Source organism: Dicentrarchus labrax, unplaced genomic scaffold, assembly GCF_905237075.1.
Source record: "Dicentrarchus labrax unplaced genomic scaffold, dlabrax2021, whole genome shotgun sequence".
NCBI classification, from domain to species: domain Eukaryota; kingdom Metazoa; phylum Chordata; class Actinopteri; family Moronidae; genus Dicentrarchus; species Dicentrarchus labrax.
The window spans coordinates 25,144,409-25,160,845 of NW_026136722.1; the positions used below are offsets into that span (position 1 = coordinate 25,144,409).

Sequence of the window (16,437 nt, forward strand, 5' to 3'; positions counted from 1 at the left end):
GCACATATATAATTTAACACAGTGAAGATCAAACATCAAAATGATGTAACAAACTGAACTGGATGGGGACCTCAATTTACCATTTTTACTGTATCATTTATTCTCAAGCTCTCCAATGTCTCAATTATGGCTTCATTTTATTCACATATAACAGGCCTCTTACTTCCCCTCAGACAAAAGGAAACAAACTCTACCATTGTGGTTGTACAGCTCTGTTTTCTGAGGGACAGATCACTGCTGCTGCGCTGCACCGAGCAATGCGCGTCCCCTACACCGGAAGTTACAGTCGAGTCGTTAGTGTTCATGAGCACGACAGGAGCGAACCGGCGAAGACGATAGTGGGGGAAGAAGAGGAGCCGGGTGGACGGCGACAGAACACAGTCCACGGAATGAAACACATTGATGTTTGTTCCTCAGAGTTCTACTTTCTCTCACTTGACGGTATTGACTCTTACTTCTGCGTCGTCGAAGTAGCGGCGTTGTGTGAATCGTTTTGGTAGCGTCTTGTTAGCACTAGCTAGCTCACGAAATTAGCCGAAGTGCTAACCAGTGTCGGTGCCCCGACAGCCGTGGTTAGGCAGCTAACATACAGCATTTCGTCAGCTAACCTACATATGTTTCTTAGTTTAATGAGCACACTACGTAGCTGTTATGTGTAGTCGTTCGGCATCGGTTGGCAGACGATATCGTTAACCTTTAGTACAAAGTCTCAAACAAAATGGTTGGTTAAGTTATCAAATAATCAGTTGCTCGCTGACGTCGTTAGCAGTGATGTAAGCTAACGTGCTAACGGTTAGCTTTCTATTTAGCTAACTACGCCCATAGGCCTCACATTCCTTGACGAATAACTAATCTCTGGTGCATCTGTATGGTATGTGAATGAACGAATCATATAATGCCAGTTTAGTACTGTGCTGGTTAAACTACTGCGTAGTTAGGAACCAGTTTAATAAAAGTCGGCCCAAGTTATCGAGGAGCAAACGTTAACTAAATGTTTCTCCGGTTACGTGATAACTAGTTGTTGCGTTGTTGCGCGTTCAGTAAAGGTTTGTTGTTGAAGTGCTAAACCGTGTTTTTTTCTCTCTCTCCACAGTCCCTTATTCTGCACATCCTCATAGCAAGAGCCTGACGTGCAAGTGTTGAATCTCCCTGTGTATGTTGTGACTGCCCGCTCCACTGCCCGGGGAAGAAACAATTCAGTGACCCCAGTGTGCGAGCGGAGGAGTGTGCGACCATAGTGTGCGAGCAGCTCTCCCTATGTGTGTCACAATGGGGGACATCAGTGACCTGGACCGACAGATAGAGCAGCTCAGACGCTGTGAGCTCATTAAGGAAAATGAAGTCAAAGCACTGTGTGCCAAAGCCAGGTAATGGATAAACTTGGCCTATAATACAGACACAGTAATACAGATGTTAATAGTGGTGTTAAATATATACTGGAGAGTTTCATCTCACTTTTTGGGTCATGCTAGATTCTGAAAGCACACTCAAAACAAATGGAGGCATAGGTAAATATTAAAACTACACACTAATTGTTCACAGTGTTATTACATTGTTAACCTCAATACTATATTGTAAGTGCAACTTTGGAATCTAACTACATTTCAAAAAAGGATTAAATGCTTTTTTGTTTTCCTACTCAGTATCATGTAAAATTGTTTGTTAGTTAGGATTAGCTTTATATTTTTTGAAGGGGAGTTCGTGTGCTATAACAAGTTTTTCTTCTATTGTTTGTTTTTGTCCTTAAGTTAAGAGCAGGATGTTGACACCAGCTGGAGCATTCAGTGTTCAAGTGTCCATACTGAATATTACAAGACACAGGCTATGATGCAGAGACATATAATAATAACTAACCATGGTTCCTTTACTAACTTTTATGTACTGGACTGGGTACTCTGGGCTATTGCAGTATTTAGGAAATATAGGTTTGGACACATAATCAAAGTAACTTGAATTTGGATGTTGGGTCATAAACCTTATAGAACAATGATATATCCCTACTGCTTTACTGGTTTATATTGGTCTAAACTTGATTATGAATGAGTATTCCATCTGCTGTTCTTTGGATTGCTTAAAATGCCATACCAGCATGTTTTAAATGCGTTGTCATGATTGGTTGATGCTGGTGTTTAAGGGATGCTACAACCCAAGTGTATTGTATTGTACAGTCATGTCCTTTGGCTTAAAAGGTGGCTGTACAAAAGTATTAAATGAACCACAGAAACTAATGAAATCAGTCTGTAATGTACACATTTGTCTGGTTTAAACACAGAAATTACATTAGCTATAATGTCAGCCATCAGCTCTGTGTGTGTCCTCTCTCTGTTGTATGCTAGATTGAAAATGGAAGAGAGACACACCAGAAATGAAAACACTGAACTTGTCTGCTTGGTGACATAGATACACATTTCTTCCTGTGTTTTACACGCCTTTGTCCACTGGAGGGCGATGCTCTGTAACTGATTTACAGCTAGATTTCCTTTATGACCAGCTGCTAGTCTTGGAATGCATCTGGAGGAAATCTAACAGGTTTAGTAGAACATGTAATCATAACTGTTGTGTGTGTGTGTGTGTGTGTGTGTGTGTGTGTGTGTGTATTTTCAGAGAGATTCTGGTGGAAGAAAGCAATGTCCAGAGAGTAGACTCTCCTGTCACAGTAAGAAACATTTTTCTATTGGCTCTAGTTTGTTCAGAATTTGACTAAAAGTCTTGATTCATAAAATGTGGTGATAATGTTTTGTCCTGTTTTTTTGTCTCCCACAGGTGTGTGGTGATATACATGGTCAGTTCTATGACTTGAAAGAGCTGTTTAGAGTAAGTTTCAGTTTCTTGTTACACACTGACCACTGCAGACTTAGTTAATTTTTATTTGTGTGTTGTGTTTTAAAGTTGGTTGGTGGTGCTGGACAGAGTTGCACGCATTCTGAACAGTATCCAAGTTCAATATAGTGAATTTGCAAAGTTGAACACAAGTCCTAAAGGATCATTCTGGTGTGTTTGATCCAAATGATCTGACCCCATTTTCGATCATAATTGTCTAAAATATAGTTTCTTACTTCACTGCGGAGGGTATGATAAATTCTGTGTACCATCAGCGCTGCCCTAAAATACACACAGAATGTCGCATGTCACACCCTAAAAACCACACCCGTCAGAGGGGAAAACAAACAATGCCACAATATAAAGACAAACAAACAGGCTGAAATGCTAACATAATGTACAAAATGTCTGTAGCTCGCTTAAAAACAGATTTCAGCACATCAAAAGATTATTTTAGCACCCAGTGTCTACCAGAGAGGAAAAAGGTATATTGACAAACTCATTACTGTCAGTCTGTTTCAGTGTCTTTTCCCCATAACTATTTTTTCTTGGAGCAATGATCCCACTGAACTGTAATATTTACAGCTTGTTTAGATAGGTCCAATCCTACTGAGAATGGCAGTGGCATTGTTTGTAATGTTGATGTGTTGCTTTATTAACATAAACGTCACAGTATATCATTGTTAAACTACTTGTTTTTAATCTTTCCCCACGACAGGTCGGTGGCGACGTCCCAGAGACAAATTACCTCTTCATGGGAGACTTTGTGGACAGAGGCTTCTACAGTGTGGAGACCTTCCTTCTTCTGCTAGCTCTTAAGGTACACAGGATTTCTTTTCAGAGGTGGAAGCATTGTACTTCTGGAAAATAGGTCAGATCCCCATGTAGGACATGCACAGGGCTTATGAAATCTGCTTGTCCTCATGTCTTTGCTTCTGCTGCTCTCCTCAGGTGCGTTATCCAGACAGGATAACACTGATTCGGGGAAACCACGAGTCCCGGCAAATCACCCAGGTCTATGGCTTCTACGACGAGTGCCTCCGCAAGTACGGCTCTGTCACCGTCTGGAGATACTGCACAGAGATATTCGACTACCTGTCTCTCTCAGCTATCATTGACGGCAAGGTGTGACACATTCTGTAATATTTCCTTCAACTACAATTACTGTAAGACTAAGTTTCTGATGTGACATTATATAACGTCCATCAGTTGGGTTGATACATTCTTCTCTTGTCCTTCAGATTTTCTGTGTGCACGGAGGCTTGTCTCCATCCATCCAGACACTGGACCAGATCAGGACCATTGACAGAAAACAAGAAGTTCCCCATGATGGGCCCATGTGTGACCTCCTGTGGTCAGACCCTGAAGGTATACAGACGACCTGTCGAGCCTTTTAAACATTGCATTGTTCAAATACTGTTGTGTGTTCAAGGAAACGGTATTTGGCATGATGATAAAATGAAAACCGGCAGCAGTGGTGGACTTTTAGTTAAATATACAGCAATACTTTTCAAAGTTTACAGCTATCTCTCTAACCCTGCTGCCATGTTAGAAGCAGACCTTCACCTGACTGATCTTTTCTCTCATAGACACCACAGGGTGGGGGGTGAGTCCCAGAGGTGCTGGCTACTTGTTTGGAAGTGACGTGGTGGCCCAGTTCAACGCCGCCAACGACATCCACATGATCTGTCGAGCACATCAGCTGGTCATGGAGGGCTACAAATGGCACTTCAATGAGACGGTGCTCACGGTGTGGTCAGCACCCAACTACTGCTACAGGTAGGGAGATACACTAAAACTCAAATAGTGAATGTACAATGTCTAAGGCTGCCATGTGTGAAAAAAGGCATTGGCCAGTCAAATACATGCAAGTGTGCAGTCCTGGTAGGTTACTTTGTAACGTGAATGGCATATTTTGCTGCTGTGTTGTAACCACAACTAGAAACAAATGTTTATGTCGAGGTCTGTTTTACGTGCATGATTGTATGTTGGTAGTATGAGTGCTACCAGAGTTCTGGTAACCTACACTCAGTTCAGTCAGTCACTGTAGCAATTGATGCGATAAGCAGTCCTGTTAATGGTGACAAATTACCACAAAGCACTCCTTATTATTTTGTCTTACTTCAAAATAAGAAAGTGTACACATTAGATGGTTTATGCCAATAAAGTGTAAACCTTGCTCCCGAAATGATAGCTTCACACAACTGCAGTTCTGCAGTCAGTTTCATCGCAGTATTTTTAAACACTGGAAATGTCTTGAAGACGTTGCAGTGTAAATACATTCATTGCTGAGTGAGACAAAGACATTTCTTTTGCCTCAGCAGGACAACGACATTTATTCTATTCTCTTCAAAGGCTCATTTTACACCACATTGAGGACAGATGTGTTTATTTACCCTCTAAATGTATTCTCTAAATGTCCTAACCAGATGTGGCAATGTGGCGGCCATCTTGGAGCTGGATGAGCATCTACAGCGGGAGTTCATCATATTCGAGGCAGCGCCACAAGAGACCAGAGGCATCCCCTCCAAGAAGCCAGTAGCCGACTATTTCCTGTGAAGTCTTTGAGCAGACAGCCATGATGTGTCGAGATCTCTGGTACCATTTCTCACCAGCCACCCTCCATCCTGCTGCTGGACGGTTCTGTCAGGCTGAACTCAGAGCAGTTCGACAGAAAACCTGCCAATCCCTGCGAGGCTCCAGACAGCTTCAGCTTGAAGAGCCGGATTTTTGCCCCACTGCCCACGCCTGACAGAGCAGTCACTGTGAAAGGTGTAGGTGGCGAGGTGGATACTGGGCCCATGACTGTTGTCACTTCTCTTCAGCTGTATAAGATGGCCATTTTCTTTCTCCCCTCGGCCTCCTTCCATTTCCATCTGGTCTCCTCCTCTCTCACTCTCTGTAGATACCTCCCTGACTTAACCTCCACCACTCTTGTAGTGTTTCTTTTCCTGACGAACATTGTCATCTAGTTTTAGAAGTTTTTGGAAGGAGTTAGACTTTTCTTTTTTTCTTTTTTCAAAAAATATGCAGATGTAGGAAGTTTCACATTTTTATCGTTTAAGAAATTCCCTCGATGCATATGTTGTGTCTTTGTTCTTGATTTTTGTATAATTGTTGCTGCCAGGATTAAATGCAAAATGACCTGTTTCCCATCCCCTTTTTTGCTCTTATGTTTCTGTTTAAATGTCATGTGTGTCACTATTTAACATCCAACATACCCAGTGCTGCTGCCCAGCACTATCACAAGTAAATACCAGAAATGTAATGACTGGCCAACAGGAGTCACTATATTCACCATTGTTTATTTTCTCTTAATTCCTTTTAATCTACAAATCTCTGTAGGTCTGTCATTTTTGATATTGTGAGAATAAAGTTTTTGTATCAATGCTGATTTTATTTTCAGGTGTGGTTTAATGATACATGCGTGCTAGACATGGTGACAAATGCATGTTGTGACATCCCTGATTCAAGTTAGTAACTAGCCCTGTGGGAAGAGTTGGGATTAAAGGGCCATTCAGTCATTTCTGAAGCACTGCAACATGACATGAACATTGCTATCAGAAGTACAAGCTGATGGTGTATGCCAGTAAGATTTTTCCTTTTCATTTCCCCACCTTTTCTAGGGTTCCTGTTTGGGTAAACCATTAGTCACACTCCAGCCCAGACTGAACTTGACTCAAAGTGGCTGTTGCATGCTTTCTATCACAATGTGATTAATTTATATGCGGCAGTCTTACAGAAGAAGACAATGGAGAGACTGATGGAGACGTACCAACATGTACCACTGTCTCAAATATAATGCCAATAATGTTCTACAGTAAAATGATGTTGACTGTCGTACAGTATGTGCCCAACAGGTATGTCACTGTTGATGAGCAAGCCCTCGAGCAGTACAGCTGGATGTATTTAGATTTGACTACACATAACTGTCAGGTGTAAGCTGTAGGTGTGTGTGTCGCTGCGTGTATGAATACTGAGCTGTAAGTTTTCAGTGAAAGTAAACCACTGATGGCATCAACGCTTGAATGAGGAAATGCGGGTGATTCACCTGATAGCACTGAGGTCCCAAGAATCTTGAATAAGATAATAAGATAAGATATTCCTTTATTTATCCTCCTTAGGAGAAATTCATGTTGACACAGCAGCAATAGGACAAAGTAGTGCAAAAACAGAGAACAAAGAATATCACAATAAAAAATATTACTAATATTAGAAGATATAAAACTATAAATGAAAGTATATACACTATGCATTGTACGGAAGAGGATTAGGGCCAAATGTGAAAATGTAATGTTAAAAGTTACATTTAAGTTTAATGTAAATAATTCTGACTTTAAATCAAAATTATTATATAACTTTAAACTCAGAACTCAAATAAAAAAGTCTAACTGACATACAAGACAGTTAAACATGTTTTATACACATGTGTAATAGTGTTTTATGTTTTATATTGTTTAAGGTTTCTATACCAAGCATAATGTAATCACAGATCCAAACATTAGGGAATTTGGCTTTGGCTGAATTTAAGACAGTACTTTGGTATAGAAAGTGGGAATGTGGGAGCAGATTCTTGTTGCTGAGCTGATCCAAATGATTAAAATGACTCAAACTACAATGAGCCGCAGCCACTACTCGTCTGACAAGTTTTCAAGGCGAGTTTTTCAAGATTAACCAAAACCATCTCCCCTCCTATTTAAAAGAGCTCCACAGGGAGCCGATATTTCGAAAGAGGAGCAGACCCGGAAACACAGAAGCACTCCCTGTCTTCAGCATTTCTTGCGCCTGGCGGTGTGAGGAACAAAAACCCAAAGTAACAGGTAGGCTGAACACATTAAGAGTAACTGTCCGAGATTTAACTCTGTTCTGTTTGCAAAATACTAGTTCCCGCGGATGAATATCATAGCGTTAAAAGAGAGATCCTGTGAACTGCAGAGAAAGTGAATCCGCAAATCTGAGCTCATCGGGAAATCACTGGGTAACATTACACAGCCGCTTTTGTTTGTTCTCACCCTATTTGTGGCCACACACAGCTACCGTACGGTTGCATTTAATAATATTAAACTTAATGTGTGTCAAAAATGTGCATGTCAATGAATTGTGTGAGTTTAAAACTTAAATCTGTTTTGCCGCCAGTTGACCGCTTGTCTACACGTTTCAGTGTTGTGCTGTGTTTGATGTGAGCCATTGGCAGTCTGACAGTAGTGCGCGAACCTCCATTGTGAAATATCACAGTTTATATTTCTTTGCTTCTCCGTAATAGGAACTGAAAGAGTCTTACACTTGACGACATGTGATAACAATTTAAGAACTTCTGGTAAATTCGGCGAGTTTTTTCTGCACATAAGTTTCCTCTCTGTTGCGAAATAGCTTCAGACTGCTTCCTAAAATCATTTATTATCTGGTTGGTTCTCAAAGTTCAGCTTCGGGGTTTTGGTGGGCCAGTGGGAATATTCAAGGATTCATCAGTTCCATAGCTAGAGCTGCTGGATTTTTCTGTATTATTAATATGAATAGCTTACATTTTCTTTTTCTTTCAGTCTTTCTACATTACCCATAGGGTCGTGTCATCCTTTCTTTTTGTTGAGTCATTTGGACGGACCTATCTGCTCTAATTACAGTCACATCAGTGGCCTATACCAACATGTAGCATCCTGTGTGTCCCTGTGCTTGCAGGCTTTATTGGCATAGACAAGTACTATGATCACTCTGAGATTATGAACTCTGTGAATTCCACAGGGCTGCAAAGAGGTCTGCAACAGGTTGGACAGGTAGAAATTCTCCAAAGGAATCCTTAATATACGCAATATATTTAATTCATTATTCAACTCCTCTAAGTGTTTGTCAGAAGAATTATTTCATAAGTCAGACTGAATTGCTGAAATGACAATTCAACGGTGATTGTTCTGATAATCAATTCATTGTCTTTTTTTTTTTTTTTTCAAGTAAAAATTGTTTGTTTCTTTGTGTGTATGTGTGTGTGTTCCAGGTGAAAGGATGGACACCCAGAGTCAGGTTGTGGAGAGGTTGCGGACAGTGTTTAGTTCGGGCATCACGATACCAGAGCAGTTTCGTCGAACTCAGCTGACCAAGCTTATGTCAATGATCAAAGATAATGAGGAAGAGATTTTAAATGCACTGCACAAAGACCTCGCGAAGGTACGAGACAGTGCTCACGTGCCATACACAGACCATACACACACTACTTCCTTTACAACACATTATTATACATCCAAAGCCAGCCAAAGGTCTGGCAGCCTGACTTCAAGAGTTCTGCATAGCAGTTTCTGTCTGGCCCCAGCTGTTCTGATGATGGTGAAATTGAACATTTTAAACGTTTTCCTTCAAAAGGACGTTAATGTAATACTTTAACTCATTCTCCCACTGTTCTGCTGATTTTATTGAGCCTAGAAATAAATGGTGAATGTTAGACTGCTTAAAAAAAACCACTTACTTTTTTGTTTGTTTCTCTGATTGTTTCTTTATCTCCTGTGATAAATTCACACACTCAAATATTTTTTTAATATATTTTGCATGCAGACATGTTTGAAACACAGTATATAATTTGTTTGCCTGCTACAATTCAATAAGCCCTAACTTCCTTTTCTCATTGCTGTCCTCACACATCAGCCAAAATTTGAGGCCATCCTGTCCGAGGTTGATATAGTGATCAATGAGCTGCACTACGCCATCGCTAACTTCGCAAACTGGATGAAGGCGGAGTATGTCAGCAAAACTCTGGTAGGTTCAACAATGATTTATTAATACAGGATGTATTGTATGTGCATTATAGGGCTTTACTATTGATTACCATAGTCTATCAGTTTTTTAATTAACTATCAGTTAATTAGTGTAGAAACTGAAGTGCCACCTTTTTAAGTTGCTCTTTTAAAGATTTCAATAACAGCAAGCTATTGCATTTAAAAAGATGGCACATGCAAATGTTTGGTATTTTTAACTTGGGCAGTTTTTCATTTTCCACTAAGAAGTGATGTGTGGATATATTGTGTTTTCTAAACACTTGTATTACTGTCTTGATTTGTTCATTTCCAGGCCACAAGGCTAGATGACTGTTTTATACGGAGGGAGCCATTAGGAGTTGTGTTAATCATTGGGCCGTGGAATTATCCCCTGCAACTCCTTTTGTTACCCTTGGTTGGAGCCATTGCTGCAGGTATTATCCACACCCATATCACCAGAATATACAGCTGCTTTCTCTTATAGGAAACCCACAGAGAGGAAATGACCAACTCTGCAGTACCCTTCAGCTCCATTAGGGTTTTTAGCCCCTTTTAGCTCTTTGTTTTAGTTTTCCAGCTCGCAAACTCAGCTCTCATCAACCTTGTTTTAGCAGCAGTAGGCAGCTTTTTTTCTCCAGTGAAATCTCCCACTTTACATTGCCTGCCACAAAACAGCAGACAAAAACAGTCCGACTAGATGGTGAAAAAAAAGAGTTGGTAAAGACAGAGGTCGGCAGAAAGAAACACAACTCCAATTGGATGATAATGTTGCTGTGTATTCTGGTTGTGTCAATGGGTGCCTGTTTGCAAACATGTTAGCCAGAACAGCTTCCACTGCCAAGTGGCCAAAAAATGAATGAAGAAATGATTACAGCTTTAAACCTGCAATGTTTTTGGCCACCAAGGGGCAGCGGAAACCCACCAACTCAGGGAAATATCTGTCTCCTTAGCTGCTAAATGCTCCACTATGTTCACCAGCTAGTCTCTAACTTTGTCTGTCTGCTGTTTGTGGCTGAGCACATAGTGTATAGTGGATCTCTGTAGCTCTTCACTGAAAACAACTGCAGGCAGAGACAGCGCTATGAGAGTAGTGACAGTGAACCAAAACGTTGTAAAGTTGTGGGCCGTAAAACCAAAACAGCTATAACGCTCTGCAGAGCTGAGGGGGATTACAGAGGTGGGGATAATTCTTTGTGGATTCGTCACTACAATCGACTCCTTTCATATTCAAGTGTTCCATTCTTAATATAAAATATTTATTGGTGCTGCTTTAAGTTAAAGTGGTACAGTCTGACTTTATCTCAAAAATATAATATGAAGCCTCTGAGATTAGTTGTTTTGGACAGTGGGAAGTTAGCTACAGTACATTTTAAGGCTTTCCTGGTAAACTGCATTCACAAGTTATCTGTTCAAACTGAGCAGATAACTCAGCTGACTCCGTGTCAGATTCTCAGATATGACCATCTTGAGCTATCCTTGTAAGGACATTACAACAAAACAAAAATGTAACTGTACTTGAAGTCACTTTGGAATCAGCAGCTACATTTGATGCAAGAAGGATTCCCTTAACCTCTGTTCCAGTTCAAAATAGTCAGGCTGTCTCCACAAAACCTTATTAAAAGTCAGAATCAGGGGTGTGTTGCATATGCGCATGTGTAAGTGTCCATGGGTGCGTGTGTGCACATAAGCCCTGGAGAGTCGCTTCGTCTAGCCTCTCAATCAGTGCCTCAGTTCACATGGTGTCATCGCGATAACACAGCAGGTTGCCATGGAGATGTCCCTGATCGTGTCCTAAACAGAGTCAACTATCAACAGGTGTCCGTGAGGGAAGGGAGGGAGGAATAGGGCAGAGCGTCTCACTGCAGCGATCTCCTGGAGGAGTTGTTCCAGCAGCGTGCTACTGAGGGCCGTAATGCAGATTAGATTGTGATTGTTTGGGTTAGGGCGAGTAGTCGCATTTCAATAGACACGACTTACTCTGTTTGTCCATTCTGGTCTTCAAATCGATTCATTCTCCTTTGCAAAGCCGAAAACTTCTCCAAGATGTTTTCCATGTTGTGGTGTATAACCACCGTCAGTGCGCTGACAGCTCTGCTCACTACATCAATCATGTTGGGCAGCTTCATGGGGCTTTGGACTGCTGACACCATCTTCCGAATTTTCCGATACAACAGGGCAATGCCTAATCCAATCAGCAGATAGCCTGTTATCATGGTTCTGAATAATAATATAATATATAGATCCTCTACATATTCAGAACCATGATAACAGGCTAAGTCAATTTAAAGTGTTCTGGCCTTTAGGATAAAGTGAGGTTAGAGGGGCTAAGGAGATTCAGGATTAAAACAGCAATAAATGACCATAAAATCATGTGCAAACGTAACTTTTGTCAAATCAATCACTGATGTTTTAACTGACTGGATGATGATGGTACCATTTTTTACTAGGAAACTGTGTGGTCATCAAGCCTTCAGAGGTCAGTGCTGCCACAGACCGTCTGATAGCAGAACTCATCCCCAAATATTTGTCTCAGGTAAAGCAACTCTGGAGTTAAAAAAGATTTTTAAGTAGTCTTTTTCCTTTTTGTTTCTTGTTAAAAAACAAATTGTTACAATCCAAAGTTAACTGTGTAATGGTGAAATGTTTTCTTAATGACCTCCACAATATGGTATTGTACTCCAATGCCATGTATGACGTTATGGATTTTATATATGTTATAAGCTGGAGCTTGGCATAGTGAATCTGACACTTGCAGTAAGATGGGTTTTTCGTTGTGGCAGGACTGTTATGCTGTTGTTCGTGGTGGAGCAGAAGAGACCAAGGCACTTCTGCAGAATCGCTTTGACCGAATCTTCTACACAGGTAAAAGCTTCCAGGATGGATCTGATCCTGTCACAGTATTTCAGTTGTAGATACTCGTATATTGTCCATTGTACACAACAGTCGCAAGACCATAAGATAACTTTTTCTTCAGAATCAGCTCTCTGGAACAGGTATGTGTACACACGCAAGGAGGTTTTGAGGAGTTGCCCACAATTGAAATTGAACTGACCTTTCGGCTCTGTCTTTTAGGTTCACAGACTGTGGCACGCAGCATCCTGCAGGCAGCCTCAGTCCACTTGACCCCAGTGACCTTGGAGCTGGGCGGGAAGTGTCCGTGCTTCATATACGGGCGGGTAAACATCGCAGCCGCCGCTCGCCGCTTGGCGTGGGCCAAGTTTTTTAACGCCGGCCAGAGCTGCGTGGCCCCGGACTACGTGCTGTGCTCACCGGCCACCCGGGACGCCCTGCTGCCTGCACTGCGTGAGACCTTGGAGGAGTTCTACAGCAAGGAGCCTCAGACTTGTCCTGACCTCTCCCGCATCGTGTCACCCCGACACTGGACTCGACTGATGGATCTACTCGGGAGGTCCAGTGGCAAGGTTGTCGTGGGAGGAGAGAGCAACCAGGAGGACAAGTACATAGGTGGGTTAAGAAGCAGGAGTGTGAACAAAAGAGCATCAAACATGTTAACCAGGTCTTTAACTGAGGCACAGTATCTACTCATCTTTGTGATTATCATTCCGTACATGACAGTGCTTTGCACAGAAACACCGTGGCTTAGTAGGGAAAGAAAAAGCCCAGATGGTGCTCTGTCCAGATCAGGTTCAAACATAGCCGTACATGTCAGAGAACCACTTAAATATGTCACACCTAAAATAGTTAGGGGCATAGCCAGAAAAGATGGGTCAGAGAGTCTTCTGCAGATTTACATCAATCTGACGGACATGATTCCTAATGTGCTGTTGTTTAAAGAAATGTGTTTTTGGAAGGAAGAACAATTTTTTTTTAAAAATGTAAAGTAAATGAGGCCGATGGCTTGTTAATATACAAATCTTCCAAAGTGACGATACCTTTCAGTCTCCCATAATTTCAGTGTTTTATGAAAAAAGGTTTCTGCATCTTCCACATTTAAGTAAATCATTTCTTAATGTGGTTGATGTTTCTGTCATTGTGCTCTCCTCAGCTCCCACAGTGGTGGTGGATGTGGCTGAAGACGATGCGTTAATGCAGGAGGAGATTTTCGGCCCCATCCTGCCCATCCTCACTGTGGAGTCTCTGGAGAAAGGCATCGAGTTGATCAACCGCAAAGAGAAGCCACTGGCCCTCTATGTGTTCTCCGACGAATCTTCTGTAAGAACACAACTCTGCAACCTCCCTCACCATACCCGTAGAGATATTGTCTTATATTTTACATCACACTATCCTTCCCTTTTTCAAGGTGGTAAACACAGTGCTGGAAAAGACCAGCAGTGGAGGCTTCTGTTCTAATGATGGGATCATTTACATGACCCTGCCAAGCCTGCCTTTTGGAGGTGTAGGTAGGTGTGACCCATGTCCCTTTCTCACACATGTGATTAAACATTGTGCTTTACCAGTGTCTCATGAAGACTCATTGCCAGGCTCTTCAGACTGTGCGTATTTGGAAAACTGGTTATCTTGGATAAACAGAAGCTATACTTTTTAGAGTTTCAGGGAAACTTAGACAGACTTTTCAGTTTACTAATTAATTACCAACAGAAACAGTGTTACATATTTGAGATTGGAATTGCACCAATTGATTAATCTTAGAAAGAACAAAGGCCAAATCACCGGATCCTGGGAAAGCCACATTCAGCTTGATTTACTCCAAAACAGCAGGTGTGTATGCGGTTCTGTATATAGAACACTGGGTGTCTGCATAGTTGGACTGAACACTGAGAAATTTGCACTTCATATCAACTTTATATATTGTGGATGAAACTCTGGTTCACAGCCACTTTGACTATACTGCCATCTCCTGGTATGAATAATTATCTCAGCTCTTTAAGACACAAAGGGAACAACACAAATGAATGATGGCAATTTTAAAACTATTTCAACTTAACTGGCTAACACTTAACTTTATTTTAAGAGGTTGCTATATATATATAATAATTACAAACCGTATTACTACTGAACTGTATTTTTTGTGGTTGGAGTGGTGGAGTTTTGTGGGTGAAAACACATTTGTCTATTCTGCTGTAGTGCAATGGAATAATCTTACTTCAAACCTAAAGTGAAGTCAGGTCAGAGAGAAAATGTGGCGTTTAAAAGTAATTTGTTGCCTGATTTCTATCATGAAGACTGAGACAAGAACATTTTCCCACTCCACCATTGTATACATATTTTCTGGACTGGTGTAATGGTTTGTACCACTCCTTCCAGGGGCCAGTGGTTGGGGCAGTTACCACGGCCGCTGGGGCTTTGAGGAATTTAGCCACCGGCGGGCCTGCATGCTGCGCGGCTGGGCTTTAGAGAGACTCAACGGCCTGCGTTACCCACCTTACAGAGAAGATAAACTGAGCTGGCTGCGCTGGACCACCTCCCCAAAGACCAGCTGCTCACTTATGTGATGACAGGCAAGGTGTGTGTGTGTGTGTGTGTGTGTGTGTGTGTGTGTGTGTGTGTGTGTGTGTGTGTGTGTGTGTGTGTGTGTGTGTGTGTGTGTGTGTGTGTGTGTGTGTGTGTGTGTGTGTGTTACTTTATATGCAGGAAAGTGAGTGATTGGGGGATTAATCATTCTTTTTTTTATCTGTCAGGAAGGTTGTTTGTGTATTTGTGTGTATTAACATACTGGTGGCTAGTGCACTGTTTTGTGTTTTGTGCACTTTTTATCACACAGGTTGGTCTCGCAAAGCAGACTTCTATAACACTGTGTAACAATGTTGCTGTCACTAACTATAATGTAGTATCCACTGTGTCTTTAGATGATATTCTATCCCCATATTTTCCTCATTGAGTTCTTTGTTGGCACATATTTACTTTCATGGTTCAATTATTCTGGTTAGCAGAACCCAGATTATACACAAGTGTTTTATTTGATTGATAAAACAATTAAATCTGGCTCAGATGTTAATTGACAGGGATCCTACGGCCTGCTTATTGTTATCCTCTTATACTGAAATCTTTATTTGGTGAGAATGGTGTAACTGTATTTAATAGCATCATTTGACTGTCACTGTAAATCTTTTGTAATGTTTTAATCAGTTGGTTTCTTTTTTAATGTTTTGCCTGTATTTTATTTTTTTCCCATGAAATAGTGTAAATAAATTTCAACTTTTACATTTATTTGAAAGTTGCTGTTCTTCAAGAAAAGCATACAGTCCTAACGCTGCCACAGAACACTTATATATTTCAAAATATGAAATGATAATCACTAATAGGAAAGGAGGGAAACATTTTTTAGCAGAATGAAAAATACTAAGGGACATGCAGGTTACCAGATACATGTCTTTGATGGCAGTTACACACCTGAAGTTACCCAGGAATCAATGCTGTGCAGCTTCAATAACAAGACAAATGGTAATGTACCAAAGGATATCTGTTACACTACATACAGTCATACTTTTATCAACAGATCAATGCATGTCAAACATGGGGACAACACAAAAAGCACCCAGGACTAAAGAGGGGGAATATCAACATTCATATACAGTACATATGTTTTATATAATATCTGAGGCTGAGATGTAGCAGATCAGTTTACCTTCTGCTAACACCAGCCCTCAGAACTCAATACACTGGAATACTGCCTATCAATGATCAAGCTAATGGAACCTGCATGAATATAAGCACATAAATCAGGTGAAATTATTAAGGTATTTTAAAAGGTTTCACAGGATATTAATCTTCAGTGCCGCACATTCCCAGATTAAACAACACTAATAATTTGAATGCACCTTGGGGGCCAAAGGTCACATTGTAAAACCTTGGACTTTGTTTAGTCTCATTACAACTTCCCATCAATGAGACATAAACATGGAGGAACAGCTGTGTTCTGTTTGTTATGCAACACCAAACTATAATATGTGAGGAA

General features: G+C 41.0%; 2 protein-coding genes across 4 annotated transcripts; both read left to right on the top strand.

The window, feature by feature from the left end:
- Positions 1 to 273: 273 nt before the first annotated feature.
- Positions 274 to 6,214, top strand: LOC127357026 (serine/threonine-protein phosphatase 4 catalytic subunit B). The gene is made up of 9 exons (XM_051389187.1): positions 274 to 441; positions 1,094 to 1,367; positions 2,605 to 2,656; positions 2,764 to 2,814; positions 3,539 to 3,640; positions 3,772 to 3,945; positions 4,062 to 4,188; positions 4,410 to 4,599; positions 5,250 to 6,214. Exons 2-9 carry the CDS (start codon positions 1,258 to 1,260, stop codon positions 5,377 to 5,379), a joined length of 936 nt encoding a protein of 311 aa, XP_051245147.1. The 5' UTR covers positions 274 to 441; positions 1,094 to 1,257; the 3' UTR covers positions 5,380 to 6,214.
- Positions 6,215 to 7,517: 1,303 nt separating this feature from the next.
- Positions 7,518 to 15,689, top strand: aldh3b1 (aldehyde dehydrogenase 3 family, member B1). 3 transcript variants are annotated; one of them, XM_051389145.1, is made up of 10 exons: positions 7,518 to 7,640; positions 8,810 to 8,979; positions 9,451 to 9,561; positions 9,874 to 9,994; positions 12,008 to 12,093; positions 12,341 to 12,422; positions 12,633 to 13,025; positions 13,567 to 13,733; positions 13,822 to 13,921; positions 14,787 to 15,689. In XM_051389145.1, exons 2-10 carry the CDS (start codon positions 8,818 to 8,820, stop codon positions 14,972 to 14,974), a joined length of 1,410 nt encoding a protein of 469 aa, XP_051245105.1. In that variant the 5' UTR covers positions 7,518 to 7,640; positions 8,810 to 8,817; the 3' UTR covers positions 14,975 to 15,689. The 3 variants fall into 3 exon arrangements, with proteins under 3 accessions (XP_051245105.1, XP_051245106.1, XP_051245107.1); XM_051389146.1 differs by lacking the exon at positions 7,518 to 7,640 and adding an exon at positions 7,647 to 7,798; XM_051389147.1 differs by lacking the exon at positions 7,518 to 7,640 and adding an exon at positions 8,497 to 8,591.
- The last annotated feature ends 748 nt before the right edge of the window (positions 15,690 to 16,437 follow it).